Genomic DNA, 18,147 nt, shown 5'->3' with positions numbered 1-18,147 from the left:
GTGAAATTAACCTCTTTTAGCTGAATACAATACATTTCAAGAATAGGTGGTTAATTTTCTGGAAATGATGAATTTGAGGTAGCAGTTATATTATTCTGTGTAATTGTTGTACTATGTTGTATCTGTCTACACAGAGTATAGAACCTATTGAATTTCTATGTCTAACTTGAAGTGCTAATGTAGGACTATATTTTTCAAAAAGTATAAATGGTTAACTCAGCATCCAATGGTTTGAAATGAATTACTTTTGATTATTTCTATAATGATTGATCTTAAAATAGTTTATTATGCCACATGATTTTCACACATATGGTTATAGGTAGAGTTCTACTATGATAATTACTCTTTAAATTTTTAATACAAAGTAAGATTCTTTATAATTAAACATGTACCATATTCCCTACAGAAGTAAATATAGCAATTTAAGCATTCAAAGCAGAAGGCCATAGCCTTGCTGTCATTAGATTTTTTTAAAAAACTATAATTTTGAACACTTCATAAAATAAATGTTAAGCTAGTAATGACAACTGAGAGGTTTTCTATGGAAAACCTGTTTCAGTCCAAATCAGGGTTATAGTATTTACAGTGACATGATTAGTTGTATTTAACAGACTGTTAGTATCTCATTTAAGAGACTGTTTGTATCTCATTAATTGTACTTTCCTCAGCTCCACGCATTTATAGCAAATCAATATTTAATTTCACAACAATCTTTTAGGCACAATTATCTCAAATATTTGAAAGACTTTTTCATGAATAAAATGGATAATTTTAAATCTTGCTTCTGTTGTACAGAATAATTGACAACCCAACGGCCTAAGGTAGTTAGCAAATGTGAGTCCCACAGTAAAAGTCAAAAATGCAATTCTCACCGTGCCAGGCACTGTGCTTGACAAGTGAAGGTGAAAGGTAAATAAGAAATGGTTCTTCCCTCAGAGGGCCTTAGTCTAGTGAGAGACAGCCAAATGAACAATTTCATAAAGCTATGCTAGAAGGAAGGATAAGATGCTAAGGGAGCCACATAGACGGAGATGTGATTCAATTTAGGGTACAGTAAGAGGTTTCAAAGAAAACTTACTGAGGGAAATCATGCCTAAATCATACTGAGTTCCTTCATTAATCTCACAGGTCCTAAAATCCTGCAGCAAAGTGCCATGTTCCTTATCTTAGGAGAGTCCTCTTGATACTACTGTATGACATTGTGAATACATTGTTTAGACGTCTATATCTAGGAAATACTACCCTTCTGACCTAGATTCTCTTGTAATCTTCATTCTCTGATAAGATAGCCACTAGCCACCTGTGGCCACTTCATTTTATATTTAAGTGTATTTAATTTTTAAATAATTAATACAATGGCATAAGATTAAAAATTCAGCTACTCATTTGCAGTAGCTATATTTCAAGTGATCAATACCCACATATGGGTAGTGGCTACTGTACTGGACAGTGCAAAGTATAGTTCCATCATTGCAGAAATATTTATGGGACAGCTATGCTATAGAAAGCACCTTTCTACACTCACATACTTTCCATGGATTGATCCTTCTGCTCAATCCCAAATTGGTTTATGGACCTAATCTGCTGGTAAAATGTTCCAGTACATGAGAGTCCAGAAGACCCTACAAAATCTCATTAGAGTGGCCTGATTACTTACTTCTCACTGCTTGATCAAATTCTCAGAAGAAATTGCTGTGCCTCTACAGCTTTTAAGAAAATTTACATCTTTACTTTATTGAATTGATATGTTAAAAAGTGATATATAATTCCTTTATACCTGTTGGCTTAATAGGTATTCCAACATGCCTCTTCCTGAATACACTTCTATCTTTGCAGATTATGGTAGGAGAAGGAATTCTCTACTGTTGCCTCTCCAAAAGAAGAAATGGGGTCGGACTAGAGCCCAACATTAATGCTGGAGGCTGCAACTTCAATTCCTTCCTCAGACGAGCTGTCAGATTCGTTGGTGGGTGTGGGGAACCACAAAGAAAAGAAATGTTTTTTTTTTCAAATTGAAATGTTATATTTAATTATAGATATTAAGTCTCGTACGCTATAATTTAGATGTATAATTTCAGTACATGATGAGTTTTATATTGTACAAGAAACTGTTAAAACACCAAAATTTGGGTTTTGTATCTGAAATGTGTTATTTACAGTTGTAGCCCTTGTTTTGAGAGCTAATATGCCATGCGTTTCAACTTATTTTTGCCTTAGCTCTGGTTGAAGTATGAATTTATTTTAAAATGGCTTCACTGGATCTGTGGTCAGTTTTTCAAAATGGAGAACAAACGTCAGCAGGCCAGAATGAATAGACAACTCTTCAGAAATTACTTTAGCCACATTAATGATTCCATTTCAATTGTCCTGGAGTGTTTTCATCCAGAAGTTACTACACTTTGAAATGTCACTATTGAGTACTGCATCATGGCCATTTTTCCTTGGTTGTAGCCCCTAATGTTACCTTTCATCTTTTATGAGACCTATAGAAAATCTATAGACCTGGCTACCAGCATCTGAATCAAACCAGTTTTCAAACCTTCATCTCTTCTGCTTAGCATTGGACCATCCTAATGTTGTTCCAGTCATAGGTCTTTTTTTTTTAATATAGTTGAATAGTCACACACAATACATCACACTAACCTGAATGTTTTCTATTCATTCCCAATAAGTCCGCATAAAGTTATTTTTATCTGTAACATGTAAGCTCAAAATAATTGATGGCTTTGCTTAATCCCTAGTAGATAATTATACACAAATTTCTTTCCCACAAGAGGAAAAATCAGGTCTAACTCATGCCCCAGACTCTGCTCCACTAAGCATTTTCTTACCATCACATTGAGATGATAAGAAAACAATAGACAGCTTAACAGCGTCGCAAACTCAGGCAAGGAAATAAAACTCCAGGACATGTAGCTGCACACAGAGAAAATATTCCCTAATGTAACAAAATACTCTGGACAAAGGGCCACATACCCTCTCTCGACTGGAAGGATGATCCATTCTACCCTAGAGAACAATGTTCCAGAGCCTGCATCAGCGACAGGTCTAGAAAGTCCATTATCCAAAGGAAAAAGTAAGTCTTTGCATGCTTCTAGGAATTAGAATGTAGAAATAAAGTTTCTGTGTCATGAATCCCAGGTGTGTGGGTGGAGAAGCAATTGGAGGAATGGTGGTTAGGTGACAGTAAGCAGTGAAGAAAAATGCAAAACAGGGTAATGTGCAAGCCAGCACTCTTGGTCTGGAGGCGGTGACTGAAGAATTACCCTGGTCCTCTCATAATGATTTCTATGAGCAACTCATGAATCAGAATGCAAGCTGTCAAGTTAGAATGAATCTAGGGTGACAAGAAAACCTAGAGTGAGAAAGTTCCAGATCATGTGCCTGTGAGCAGAGAGCTGGACTCCCAAAGATAAGGCCAAGCAAACAACTTCAAGCAGGCATGGAGTTTGCATGTACAAGTGCAAGGATTTTTTTATTTCATGGTTTAAAATTGGTCCTAGGAAAGACAGAAAAAATAATTTGGACCAAGATATGTAAGAACATCGTGTCCAAATTCCAAACACACACGTGGGCTCCCCACATTCGTGTACCTAGGATACGATTGTCATTTCCACGTTAGGGCCTGTCTGACTTCTTCTCTGTTTTAATTAGCATTCCTAGTATGATCACAGCTTGAAGAGAATTAGAATGGATTCTGTAGGGTGTGAAAACTGTGGCTAGTGTTAGAGACCATCAGGGAGAAATAACCCTGGCAACTTAAAAATGCTAAGCAAATTAAAAGTACTTTAAATTTTTCTTCATTCCACACATGTCGTCGCTCTCAAATCATACCTTAGCATGCTCCAAGCGTCTTGACAAGTGACTTACAGTTAATGTTAAGAATTGGCACTTTATCCCCAAATTAACAAAAGTGCCTAAAGTTACTACTTTGGAGATACTCATTGCCTTTATTTTGGACTTAAGTATCTGTTTAGAAGTTTAGGAATTTTCTATACTGTCTTCTTGAAATCAACTTAGAGAAAATGAACACAATAGATTTTAAGATCTTAATTCACTAATGTTTAATGAATATGTTTGATGCTGACACAACCACCAACTTGGTAACAATTTCTTTCATTTTGCCTATAGGTGTTCATGTATTTGGATTATGCTCTACAGCTCTCATTACAGATATCATACAGCTGTCCACAGGATATCAAGCACCTTACTTTCTGACTGTGTGCAAACCAAACTATACCTCTCTGAATGTATCTTGCAAAGAAAATTCCTACATTGTGGAAGATATTTGCTCAGGATCTGACCTCACAGTTATCAACAGTGGCAGGTTAGAAACAGATCTAAAAACACTCTGCATCATTGTTTTCATTATTCAATTGCTGCTTGGAGTATCACTTTAAGCATGCCTCTTTCAGTCATAATGATTTTGTTTTTATTTTTCTTTTCAATTCAATGACCTCTTCAATTACTAAACCATAGAAACTCAATGGGGGCTTATTCCAAATTCTTCTCTATGTCTCCAAATTTCAGCCTCACATTTTTGCTACTAGTCCCTATTTCACCAAACTCCACCATGTTTTGTGATCAATCCTATACTCATTATTGTTTTAGGTTACTATAAATGGTTTATTTCAGAATATTTACAGTCAGTCATGGCTGGCAGTCAATATAACTCTTGTACTGGTTTAAAAACTAAACACATAGGAAAGTTACATCTCCATTATATGTTCTATAAAAAAAATGTGAATTTTCCTTTTTGTAAAGTTTGAGAAGGGGTAACATCTAGGATTGCATGTTTTCTTTGAATCAGATCTAACTCATGCCCCAGACTCTGTGCCATAAGTTCATTCATTCTTTGAATGAACCTGGGTGTGCATAGCTTCTAGCCTTACATGTCAGAAAACAAAGGAAACTCAAGAAATTACCAATGCATTAAATTTCTTAATAAATAAAGCAAAAATAAACTTACATGACAAGAGATAGTAGTTTACAGGCTCAAAAGAAATAAATTGCAGAGGGATAAGGGCCAATCAATTATTGAAAGAATTGAATTTTCCATTCAATAAGTTCCCAAATATTGACTAAAGAGTCAAAAATAAGTTAATAGGTACATCTGAATAATTAAAGCCTGATGTTATGTGATTATACACATTAAGGTTCTCATGTATCATTCAATAATTTTGGACCTACAGTCAAGACCTATGTCCTCTATTTTTTTCTCAGTCCTATTACATTAACTTATCTCTATTGAATGGGGATCTTGTTTATCATGGTACCAAATAATTAGGAAGGCACTAATTTAAGTGAATTTTATTTTTTCTAATTTTTTAATTCATTGAAACAAATCTCTATTCTTCTTTTGCCTGCCCTTTTCAGAGTCTCTTCACTATCTTTGCCTGCTCTTTAAACTGTCTAAATTAGATAATCTATAATTCTTGAGATGAAATTATTGTAAAGTGTACTAAATTTTGTTAATTTTGTAGAGAAACATTTTGTTAAAATTAGACTTTTCTTATGCTTTCTAGAGTATTAACAAAACACACTTAGATCCAATGCCATGAGAAAATAACTTCATTTTTTAAAATTTTTATGTAAATAAAACAATGTGTTTAGGAGCATAGAAAAAGTTTAAAGCTTTAAACCCCTAGGTTTTATGAGCTGTTACTTAGAACTGGTATAATTCTTACACCAAAGAACAATGATGTTTTCCAATCCATTTGTACTTTCAACCATCCTTCTAGTGATGTAATGAAGTGGCCCCTTGCCAAGCTAGCAGTTTTTTATACTGGAAACTACATCACTACTATTTGTTAATATTAATGGTGATTAGCAGCATTTATTTTATCACTAAGGTCTTTCACCAGAAAGCTGGACATAAGGTAAAATTATTGCTTATTGCCTTGTGACTTTTAAGTTGAACATTTTAACCACTCAGTGTCTTTGAGATGATTGTTAGCAGTGTATCTGAACTACAAGGCATAATTTGACTATCTTCTTTTGGCAGAAAGTCCTTCCCTTCTCAACATGCAACCCTTGCTGCCTTTGCAGCTGTGTATGTTTCGGTAAGTAACTGGTTCTTTTTTGTTAAGTTGTGTTCTACAGAAAATCTGAGGAATGAATGTTGTCTCCAGGTGACTAATTAGATGATATAGCCGTGTGATAACAGAATGGTAAATTTAGCGCTGCAGCCTTTCAGTACAATGGCATCCAAAGCAGAAATCAAACACTACTATAAAAAATAGTACAGTAAAAGAATTTTTCTATGCAGTTATAATAGTATTTATTTATTCTGGTATCCCTTTAATATTATACTTCATAGGAGGATATTGTGAATTATAGGAAGTTACAAAACTTGAAAGAATCACAATAAGTACCCACAAAGACATACAACGTGCACACACACACACACACACACACACACACATATGCTACTTTAGTATTTCTGTAACAATAAGTTTTAGGTCAGTGTAAATTTAGAAATGTTGTACAATGAATAGTCATTTTATCTAATTTGTACAATAGTCCGTGAAGTCTTTCCTGAGAAAAATGAGCGAAATTATATGACAAGTAACATGGAGACTAAACAGTTAAATGGTTAACTCTACTGTTTTGGTATTTTTCCAACTTTCATGTAATTAATTTGTTACTTATTTGATAAATTTCATCAAGCATATCCCTTCTTGGCAGGTACAGAACATAGCCATAGGAAGAGGGGGTGAAACAGTAAAACTGAAGTCAATTGTATCAGACTTTTAACTTTTATTTGATTATAATTTACTAATAAAATGGCCTTTCTAACATACTTAACCCACTTCTTCCATTTTTAAGATGTACTTCAATTCCACATTAACGGATTCCTCTAAGCTTCTGAAACCTCTCTTGGTCTTCACATTTATCATCTGTGGAATAATCTGCGGGCTAACACGGATAACTCAGTATAAGAACCACCCAGTTGATGTCTATTGTGGCTTTTTAATAGGAGGAGGAATTGCACTGTACTTGGTAAATAAGTTACTATTATCTTATAAGCCAAAGTTTAAAATGGAAAACATGCATAGAATATTTTGCACTATAATAGCTTCCTTGCAATATATTTTATATTAATGAGAAAATCTCTGGCCGCATCTCCATTCTATGCCAAAACACATATCCCACTTTCAACAAAATCATTTATTGAACTCTTACTATGAGCCAGAAATTGTAATTTTAGAATGATTTCTGAATTTTGTCTTTATGCCAACCAAACAGGAGGTGGGCAGGGACTACTATTACTAGTATAATTATAATGCTACAGATGAGGAAAGTGATTATTGCCAAAAGTAAGGTTAGTGAAAGCAAAAATTTAGTTAAAGGTTATATAACTTGCCCCACACCACAAATTTAGCACCTGAATGTAACTGTGATCCAACTAATACTGACTTCTTTAACACTACTCTTTTTTCAAGCCTGGTCTCCCTCTAAGGGAAATATCCTCAGCATAAGGAAACTGAGATTGTCCATTTCATTTTGTCATGCATGCATGCATTCATGCATTTTACATTTATTCAATATCTATTCCGTACCAGGGATTATACTGAACATTGTAACACTGAGAAATGAGATGTATTCTTTTTTATTATTATTATTATTATACTTTAAGTTTTAGGGTACATGTGCACAATGTGCAGGTTAGTTACATATGTATACATGTGTCATGCTGGTGTGCTGCACCCATTAACTTGTCATTTAGCATTAGGTATATCTCCTAAAGCTATCCCTCCCCCCTCCCCCCACCCCACAACAGTCTCCAGAGTGTGATGTTCCCCTTCCTGTGTCCATGTGATCTCATTGTTCAATTCCCATCTATGAGTGAGAACATGCGGTGTTTGGTTTTTTGTCTTTGTGATAGTTTACTGAGAATGATGATTTCCAATTTCATCCATGTCCCTACAAAGGACATGAACTCATCATTTTTTATGGCTGCATAGCATTCCATGGTGTATATGTGCCACATTTTCTTAATCCAGTCTATCATTGTTGGACATTTGGGTTGGTTCCAAGTCTTTGCTATTGAGATGTATTCTTCAGAAGTTTACAATGTAAAGACTAACATAAATATAAATGGTTACAACATGTTGAACGATATAACAGGGTATGAACAAAGTATTTTAGGAATAGCAAACTGCCTGAGGAAGTTAGAAAAGACGTCACAAAAGTGATGTGTATGTGTGTAGCTGTTGTTGTTGTTTTTAATGGGAGTTCCATGGGGTAAAGAAAGAAGGGAGGGCATTCAAGAAGAAGAAACTACATATGCAAAGAGACAGGCATCTGAAAGAGCAAGTGGAAGTGGAAGGTGGGGGAACAGGAGGAATGAGACATAATGGCCAGGTTTCCAGCATGGAACACTGGACAGATGATGACTTCATTAGCAGACCAGGTAAATGACAGATGAAGCAGATTTGTGGGGTAAAGGGAGTTGAGGGGATCAACTGAATCAATAAGCAGTTAAGTAGTTGCTTCTGGAATTCAAAAGAGCAATCAGTATTGGAGAAGGATATTTAATGGAAGTACCATTGTAGTTACTACGGGTATATAAAACTGCCAGGTCATAAAAATAAAAGGTAGCCAGGGAATACCAATAAACAAGTGACATGCGGAGGAAAAGGCAATAATGAAAGAAACTGAGAAGAGCTGACAGAAGTAAAAATAAATTATCTGTAGCTACAGTTCTCAATCATGTGGTCTTAGTGCCCTTGGAAAGGCATTACAAGAAAATGATTACCAAAATACAGGTAAAGTACTGAAGTGTGCTATAATTTTATCAGTTTTTTTATTTTCATAAACAGGCACAGTCAAGATTGTCACTTTAAAAGTTATTCTTACTCGCATGCATTCTTCACTGCAGGAGAAAGGGATCAAATTAAAGTTGGTGTGCCAGGAATTGTGCATAAGCCTGGGTTGCCCATGGGAGTGTTAGTTGGCAATGTGCATTGCAGAAGAAATAAAGGAGACTGGAAATGCCACTCTCTAGTTTATGTATTGCTTTTTGCATGTGTGTCATTTCATGATGTCCTGGAATTAGCATGGGATTTATAGCGCAAAGGATTTGGTTATGAATCCAAATTTTCCTCCACTTAGCCAAGTTACACAGCTTCTCAGAAGCCTGTTTCTTCACCTACAAAATAAAGATACTAACTCTCTGTCCCATGTCATAACAAGAATTAAACAACTACAGACATGTGTCACATAATGATATTTTGGTCAACCACGGACCCCATATATAATACCATGGTGATCCCATAAGATTAGAGTACTGAATTTTTTCTATATGTTTTCTATATTTAGATATGCAAGTGCTTACCATTGTGTTACAATTCCCTGGAGTATTCAGTATAGTAACACACTGTAGGATTTTGTAGCCTAGGAGCAATAGGCTGTACCATAGAGCCTAGGTGTGTGGGAAGCTATACCATCTAGATTTGTGTAAGTGAACTTTATGATGTTCACACAATGACAAAATCACCTGTCAATGCATTTCTTAGAATGTATCCCTGTCATTAAATGACACATGGCTGTACTTGTATGGAGAGCTTATAGTTTAGTGGAGGATCTTCCCCAACTTACAAATTTAAGTACAATTATTAATAGAACATGAGTTAGGGATTGCTCATTCTGGTGAGAGCATAGACAGATATTTAGAAGAAGGTTTCAACCAGGAATTAAAATACTTGAAGAGGCAGGAGCTTGGCTTTATTTCATTTCTGTCTGCACTCTTGCCCTGAAATTGGAAAATTTTCAGTTCTGAGCCAATGCTTTGTTCATTGTTAAGCATTCTATAAAATGTTAAATCAATATTTTTTTGTTTTGAACTTGAATAGTAGACAGTGGTTACCGCCTTTTGAAATTAGCACACAAACAGGTGTCTGCTGCTTGATTTTTTATCTCTAATACCAAGTATCTCAAAAACTGAAAGTCCAGCAGGAATTAGATCTTCTATGTGCCAAAAGGGTAATGATTTTGAGTCTGAACTTTAGCCTTTTTCCAAATTTTTGCTTCCCAAATCTAAAACAAACAAAAAAAGATACACTGTGTATGAAGACAAAATTAAATAAAATCTGGCTCAAATTTAGTGCAATGGTACTAAATTGATCAAATAGTATTTCCCAATTTATGACCAAGTTTAAATCAGGAAAGAATCTAGGTGCCCCAATCTGGCAATGGTTTTTGCCCTGTCTTCCAAGAACACCCTGTACAATGCTGAACACACAAGGCTGTAGTCAGTGTGAGTCGTAATAACATATGTCTCCGACCTTCTTTCAAAACCAGATATCATTTTTTATAAATGATATATTGTTCTATATTTTGTACACTTCTTCTACTTTCCATCATATGATTGAAAATGGAAGGTAAAATAAATCATTTAAGCCATTTGAGATGTCACTCAACAAGAAGTTCCTAAATCCGGAAAAATGAATTGCTTTGAAAAGCAGAAAAAAATGTCCTTATTTCTCTCTTGTCTGCTTTTTCTTCTGAAAATATACACAGGATAAGATAGACAAAAACATCCAGTAGGATGGAGAAAAGAATGGGGTTCACATTGCTGAGCAATTCATGCAGCGATTTATGATATAACTTACAAAGTATTTTCCTGCAAAAATATAGTTTTCATGTTTCATTATTTGTACTAGTCAATGGTGTATAGGAAGTATATACCTATGTATGTACTTCAGTGGGTACTGTAAGGAAACCCTAGTGACTGTCTTCTAGTGCATGATATTTATTGCTTTCTCTCAAACACTAGGGCTTGTACGCTGTGGGGAATTTCCTGCCCAGTGATGAGAGTATGTTTCAGCACAGAGACGCCCTCAGGTCTCTGACAGACCTCAATCAAGATCCCAACCGACTTTTATCTGCTAAAAATGGTAGCAGCAGTGATGGAATTGCTCATACAGAAGGCATCCTCAACCGAAACCACAGAGATGCTAGCTCTTTGACAAATCTCAAAAGAGCAAATGCTGATGTGGAAATCATTACTCCACGGAGCCCCATGGGGAAGGAGAACATGGTTACCTTCAGCAATACCTTGCCGCGAGCCAATACCCCATCTGTAGAAGACCCTGTCAGAAGAAATGCGAGCATTCATGCCTCTATGGATTCCGCTCGATCAAAGCAGCTCCTCACCCAGTGGAAGAATAAGAATGAAAGTCGAAAGTTGTCCTTGCAAGTTATAGAGCCTGAGCCTGGACAGTCACCACCCAGATCCATAGAAATGAGGTCAAGCTCAGAGCCATCGAGGGTAGGGGTGAATGGAGACCACCATGGTCCTGGCAATCAGTACCTCAAAATCCAGCCTGGCGCTGTCCCCGGGTGTAACAACAGCATGCCTGGAGGGCCAAGAGTGTCCATTCAGTCCCGTCCTGGGTCCTCACAGTTGGTGCACATCCCTGAGGAGACTCAGGAAAACATAAGCACCTCCCCCAAAAGCAGCTCTGCTCGGGCCAAGTGGTTAAAAGCTGCTGAAAAGACTGTGGCCTGTAACAGAAGCAACAGCCAGCCCCGAATCATGCAAGTCATAGCCATGTCCAAGCAGCAGGGTGTCCTCCAAAGCAGCCCCAAGAACACTGAAGGCAGCACGGTCTCCTGCACTGGCTCCATCCGCTATAAAACCTTGACAGACCATGAGCCCAGTGGGATAGTGAGGGTTGAGGCTCACCCAGAGAACAACAGGCCCATCATACAGATCCCGTCCACTGAAGGTGAAGGCAGTGGCTCCTGGAAGTGGAAAGCCCCTGAAAAGGGCAGCCTTCGCCAAACTTACGAGCTCAACGATCTCAACAGGGACTCAGAAAGCTGTGAGTCTCTGAAAGACAGCTTTGGTTCTGGAGATCGCAAGAGAAGCAACATTGATACCAATGAGCATCACCACCACGGAATTACCACCATCCGCGTCACCCCAGTAGAGGGCAGCGAAATTGGCTCAGAGACGCTGTCCATTTCTTCTTCCCGCGACTCCACCCTGCGGAGAAAGGGCAACATCATTCTAATCCCTGAAAGAAGCAACAGCCCCGAAAACACTAGAAATATCTTCTACAAAGGAACCTCCCCTACACGGGCTTATAAGGATTGAGTGATGTCCATTCCATCATTAGGGCTACTCCCAAAAGACCATATGTTGATTCTACCTGTGTTCTGTTCCAGCGAATTGGGAAGTCTCACCAAGCTAGATTGTCTACCATCAGCCCAGAACTCTGTAACTTTTCAGAACTGCTATACTCAAACTTGTAGATCTCACATCAAGGAGAGGGAAAAGCACAATGCAAGAACCTAACTAACGTGATGATATGAAGAGTTTTCTTAAGACCTGTCGTCAAACTTAAAAGGTTTTGCAGAGGGCAGTATCAAAAGAAAGTGGTTTTCTTCAAATGTATACTATTTTACTTCCTGAATGTGCCAACTTTGGGGATTTTTCTTTATAGTGAGCTGTGGGAACCCAGAACACACACGTTTTCCCTACAGCAGAGGCCATGCAGTATTATATATTCATTTTGCAGAATCTGCACCTACAGCTCAATACGGGTGGTGCTGATTATTATAGTACATATACCATGTAAACTCTCAAACTCTATTTAGCTGTGAAATAGTGGTGTGCAATTCCTTGTTAAAGAAATGCTACTTTATTAAGAAGATGCTGGCTGCTTTGTGTTAGAATAGGACACCCCGCAGCTTCTCTGTAGTGGCTCTGTCACAGTCAAAAAATGAAAAGGTTTTTGTGCGTTTCTTCAAAATTCTGCTTTCTTCAACATCAAAAATTGTGTAGAAATATTTTCAGTGAAAGGGAATAACTAGTACTTTTCTGCATAGTTTTTCTGCTGCTTACTTTTTATTTAAGTATAGGTACTGCTAATGAATCTGTTCTCTTAGTGAGTAAATTTGCATAATTTTATAAATATTATTTTAGAGAATCTTTTGAAATTGTTGTGATCATATTTTGCTTTCTATGGCTTCTCCTTAACTTATTGATTAATTTTTTGAAGTTATAGATATGTTCTCCTATTTTAAAAGCAAAAATAACAATTGACATTCCTTGAGCAAAATATACTGCTGTGAATTTGCAAACAAGAAATCTGAGCCAAAACTTGACATTGTGGGTTACATTGCCAGAAATGTTGGTCAAGTTTGCCCTTAGATGTGTACAACTAGCTGGCATAGGTTGCCATCTTAACAAGTAATCTAAAAGTCCCATTTGGTTCTACATCATTAACTTTTTTTTTCTATATCCTGATGACCAGTAAATTAGAGCCACACTGGTTAAGTTTGACTCGTCTCTAAAACATTTTTGTTAATTGGACAGCAAGAGGAAGAATCTGAAAAAAAATGCATGTTGGTAAGTAAAAGTATCTCACGGTATAAATTAAGAATGACTTTCTTCAAAATATCTGAATAGGTGCAGTTTTAGTTTAACATGCAAACAACCATTGTTGCTACCTATCCTGAATCAAGCCTTGAGCCTAAATCAAAGCAAACCAATACCATTGATAAGAAGAAGATAAAAACAAAATATTTTGGAGTGTTTTCCAACTTAAAGTATGAAGACATACTCAGTTCTTGGAACTTAGTATTAAACCTTTTTTACGCCATTTCATAAGAATTCCGATATATACTTGATGATTGCCAAGGGGATGAAAGGAAACAACAGAGATGGTTGATCTGATCTTAGCTCACTTTCCAATAACAGAAGGAGTTGTTTACAGATGAATAGTATCACATCATTATCAATTTCCACATGAAAAAGGCGGAGCTTTCTAGAAAAACCAACCTCTAAGGCATTAGGAATTTAGCTGAAACCAGCAGAATTGAAAACTCTGGCAATAAAACATGGACTCAACCATATCCCTTCTGGCAATTTCCTTCTCAGAGAGGGGAGTGGGAATAAAATGTTGCCTTCCCCACTTCTCACCACCACCGCCATCATGACGCTCATACTGGCTTTTGCCTGTTTGTAGAGGGAAGGGTGGGCTGGTTTTAGTACTCTGAAGGACAAAAACAAGCAAACAAAAACCCCTGCTGCAGCATTTCAGGTGCAGTATGATATTTCCTAATCTTTCCTATTTCTTAACAAAAGATTTTAAAGTACTTCTCTTGTCATTGAAGTTTTTTTTTCTTTACATAAATATTGATATATTCTTTTTCTACTCAAAGTGCCAAAGGCTACAGTTTTTAATGACTTAACAAATTGTACCACATTGTTAAGGACATATAATGATAGACACTAGAACTCAGACCTCTGCATGTATATTTGATAACATGTCTTTTGTAAAACAAAAATTACAAAAAAATTTGTTTACATTCCACTGGTACCTTAATTTAAAATAAATCAGACTAAAAGGTGGTATCTCTTCTTAGTGTTCTATTTATCTTATTTGCTAATGGGAGCACTTCTTCCTTTGTTAGGCTGTGCTTTACTGATAAAACCAAGTATTGAATAAAGAGAGTTAATTATCTTTTTAAAGTAAATAAAATTATGAAAATATATATAGTATATATAAAGTATTGTGTTTAAAAAAATGTTATGCAATGTTTTCCAAACTGATAAAGTTTGTAAAGTGCTATAAATGTATTTTGTTAAGTACAGATAAAAGCTATTGTGTGGGTATATTGTGCTAAAATCATAGAAATAAAGATTAGATTTCTTCATCAAAATTGGAATACTTTGGTTTTTACTTCAGAGTCTGAATAGATAATAGCTTGGCTTGTAGGAAAATAACTGAGGAAATAAGAAAAAATCAGAATTGATTAAATTCATAATTGTTTAGGAATGGGTTACAACTAAGAAAGAAAAGTTTCTCAATCTATGACATGTTTTCTTATTGTTTAGAATTATTTTTATGCTTATTAAAGGAGCTCTTTTATACTTTACACATATTTTTGCATATCAATGTTACAGTGTATGAAAAAGAAAATATGAAGGACTTGACTAAGAGTAGTTGATGTACTTATTTTCCCAAACAGTAGAGACCTTTATGTCATCATGGCCATTGGCGTTGCAGCTTTTCTTAAAAGAATGCTTCACCATTAACTCCACGATATTCTTTCAAGCCATTAAGGCTCATTATATTAATTTTACTGCTGATGATTTGTACATCTCACTGGAAGGTATTAGCACAAGTTTTTAGACCACAACCAGAACTTAGGATTTACTCAAATGGTCCTAAGGAGTTTGTTGAATGATATGTGAAGTTACAAACATCCAGTAATGCCACCAAGTTCATGTAGCTGTCCAATTGCAACAAAGTTCATACATACCAGGCAACAACATCACAATCACTACCTGGCCAACAGCCAATGTAAGATACTATTGATTGTAGGAAACACCCTGGTTTTAGAGAAGTTAACATGTGAAAAAACAATATGTATCTTATATAATGGGTGAAATACAGTTTCTCTAGGTCTTTAAATTAAACTTCTCTAGGTCTTGATTTTTTCATTTCTAAAATGGAGACATTCAGCCATATTTCCCTTCTAAAGGATGTCCTAAAGTTCTCAATTTCTATGGATTATCATTATGTATTTTATCCAATGAGCAAAAACTGGTAAGAAAATAGGAAATAACTTGATGATCTAAAATAACTAACTAATTAGTATTGCCATCTTTGACTACAAGGTTAATAGAAGCAAGCCAACTGGGGCTGCTGAAAGCCTACATCAACTATTTCACCACATAACATATCAAAACAGGTGACCTGTATACGTATACCCCTAGTCCTAGTACCTTTCTCATGAGGCAACAGTTGAGTAGATTCTTGGTTATTATACACCTAGGAAGCTATCATTAAGGGCCCTGCTATTTCTGTCTTTTATAGGTCAAGTCTTTACTTGATCTCTATGGGTAATTTCATATTACAGGTCAAAGGGAAAATGAATATGTATGCATGATTCAGAGAGTAATGTAATTAATATAAATGAAAAAATCAAAATGAATTAAGATGATTTAATCTAAAAAAACAACAACCATGACTTGGAAAATTGTCAAAGGCCTGTCTGTGATTGGATATTTCATTTCCTCTGCATAAATATGTTTCTGCCTTTATTCTGTAAGAAGATTCTAAAATGCCCTAGGATCAAATATTCCCATTTGAAGAAAGCATATATTTCAGTAATAGTATATAGATTGCAAGTAAGATCTATTTATAGAAGATCCCCATTGACGATGCTTTCAAGTTGAAAGAACATTTAGATAAGCCATTTGATATAGAAGTGACTTTTATTTCACTGTCAAAACAATTGTCAGCCAAAGAAAGTTCCTAATTTTGTGTATTTGTGCACCACAGTAAATGACAAGTGAAACTATAGTTCTGCCACCAATTCTACTTCACGAACTTGAATGCCCTTTTCATCTCCTTTACTCCCCTACCTTAAGATTCTGTCATTGCCTATGAGAAAAATGTATCTAAATTCTAAAGTTACATTTTCAAAATGGTACAACTGACCATTAGATAAATGAGTTTGAAGAAGAGAAAATATGAAAATTGCATTTGTATAAAATCTCATTTTCTATTTATCACTTTGTATGCCTGGCTACTTCCTTATAAGAATGAGAGAAAGGAAGTCAAGGATAAGCCTCTTTGTCTTTAAAAAGATGACATAAGGCCAGGCATGGTGGCTCACGCCTGCAATCCCAGCACTTTGGGAGGCCAAGGCAGGCGGATCACCTGAGGTCAGGAGTTCAAGACCAATGTGGTGAAACCCCGTCTCTACTAAAAATGCAAACATTAGCTGGGCATGGTGCCAAGCACCTGTAATCCCAGCTACTCAGGAGGCTGAGGTAGGAGAATCCCTTGAACCTGGGAGGCAGAGGTTGCAGTGAGCAGAAATCATGCCACTGCACTCCAGCCTGGGCGACAGAATGTGACTCTGTCAAAAAAAAAAAAAAAAAGAAGAAGAAGAAGAAAAGAAAAAAAAGATGATATAGAAGTGACCGTCATTTATAATCCACTTGATTGACCCAAACTAGATCCAGTGAAACTTTTCCTTTTATGAGTAATGCTTTTAAGGTCAAATCTAGAATATTAACATAATTCTCAAAACTCAACAGTAGAAAAAAACAGAGTAAATTAAAAAAGTAAAAAAGTAAAATAAAAATGGACAAAAATATGTACAGAAGTTTCACCAAAAAAGCATATACAGATGGCAAATAAACACATGAATAGATATTCTGCATTGTTAGCCATTTGGAAAATGCGAATCACAACCACAATGAAATATCAGTAGTCATCTATCAGAATGATTAACATTAAAAATAGTAATAATATCAAAAATAGCAATAATGTGGAGAAACTGAATCACTCATATACTGCTGGTGGGGATGTAAAAGGTACAACCACTCTGAAAAACAGATTTATAATTTATTTTAAAAACTGAGCATACACTTAACCACACAACCCAGCAATTGCACTCTTGGGCATTTATCCCACAGAAATGAAAACTTATCTGCCCACAACAAAAATGGTACATATATATTCATAGCTTCTTTATTACTAATAGCTAAAAACTAGGAATAACTCTGGTGTCCTTCAATGGGTGAATGATTAAACAAACTATTATATAATCATATCACAGAATATTATTCAGCAATAAAAAGAAATGAACTATTGACATCCCCACTAACTTGATTGAACCTCCAGAGAATTATATGGAATGAAAAAGCCAACACCAAACAGTTATACAATGCATGAATTTATCTCATGTAATAAACGTATAGATACAAGCAATCTGTATTTGGAGAGGTGGATTTTCATCTTTAATACATGGCTTTCAAGGTTGTTCTAATTGCCACAATTTCCAAGCAGAAGTAGGAGTAGGAGGGAGGAAGTCAAGGATAAGTAGCTTTACCTTTAAGAAGATGACATAACTGGCATCCGTTATTTATGATCTACCCAACTGGCCCAAACTATTAGTCTGGTGAAAAAGTAATTATTATGTTGGTCCCATTGAAAGTAATGGCAAAAACCACGATGACTTTTGCACCAACCTAATAGATTACCTTGCTGCAAGACAGGCTGAAGAATGTACTCTCTAGCTGGGAGGCCCTGGGCCCAGCTAAAATTGTGTGTGCATCTTTTCTAAGTAGGTAGAAGAGGATGAGAATAATTCCTGGGGACTAATGATCAG

The 18,147-nt window shown here is 35.9% G+C and overlaps 1 protein-coding gene across 2 annotated transcripts in view; it reads left to right on the top strand.

Moving 5' to 3' along the window:
• PLPPR4 (phospholipid phosphatase related 4) overlaps positions 1-14,679 on the top strand; it is a 45,544-nt gene extending 30,865 nt beyond the window's left edge. Inside the window, exons 3-7 of one of the 2 annotated variants that reach the window (XM_524774.9) lie at positions 1,837-1,966; positions 4,132-4,327; positions 6,005-6,062; positions 6,829-7,002; positions 10,781-14,679. In XM_524774.9, coding sequence (XP_524774.5) covers positions 1,837-1,966; positions 4,132-4,327; positions 6,005-6,062; positions 6,829-7,002; positions 10,781-12,106 — 1,884 coding nt within the window. In that variant the 3' untranslated portion in view covers positions 12,107-14,679. The remainder of the gene's footprint in view (positions 1-1,836; positions 1,967-4,131; positions 4,328-6,004; positions 6,063-6,828; positions 7,003-10,780) is intronic. The other variant, XM_024347357.3, reaches the window with a different exon arrangement.
• The last annotated feature ends 3,468 nt before the right edge of the window (positions 14,680-18,147 follow it).

This window comes from Pan troglodytes, chromosome 1, assembly GCF_028858775.2.
Source record: "Pan troglodytes isolate AG18354 chromosome 1, NHGRI_mPanTro3-v2.0_pri, whole genome shotgun sequence".
NCBI classification, from domain to species: Eukaryota; Metazoa; Chordata; class Mammalia; order Primates; family Hominidae; genus Pan; species Pan troglodytes.
This window is presented reverse-complemented; position numbering and strand designations above follow the sequence as displayed.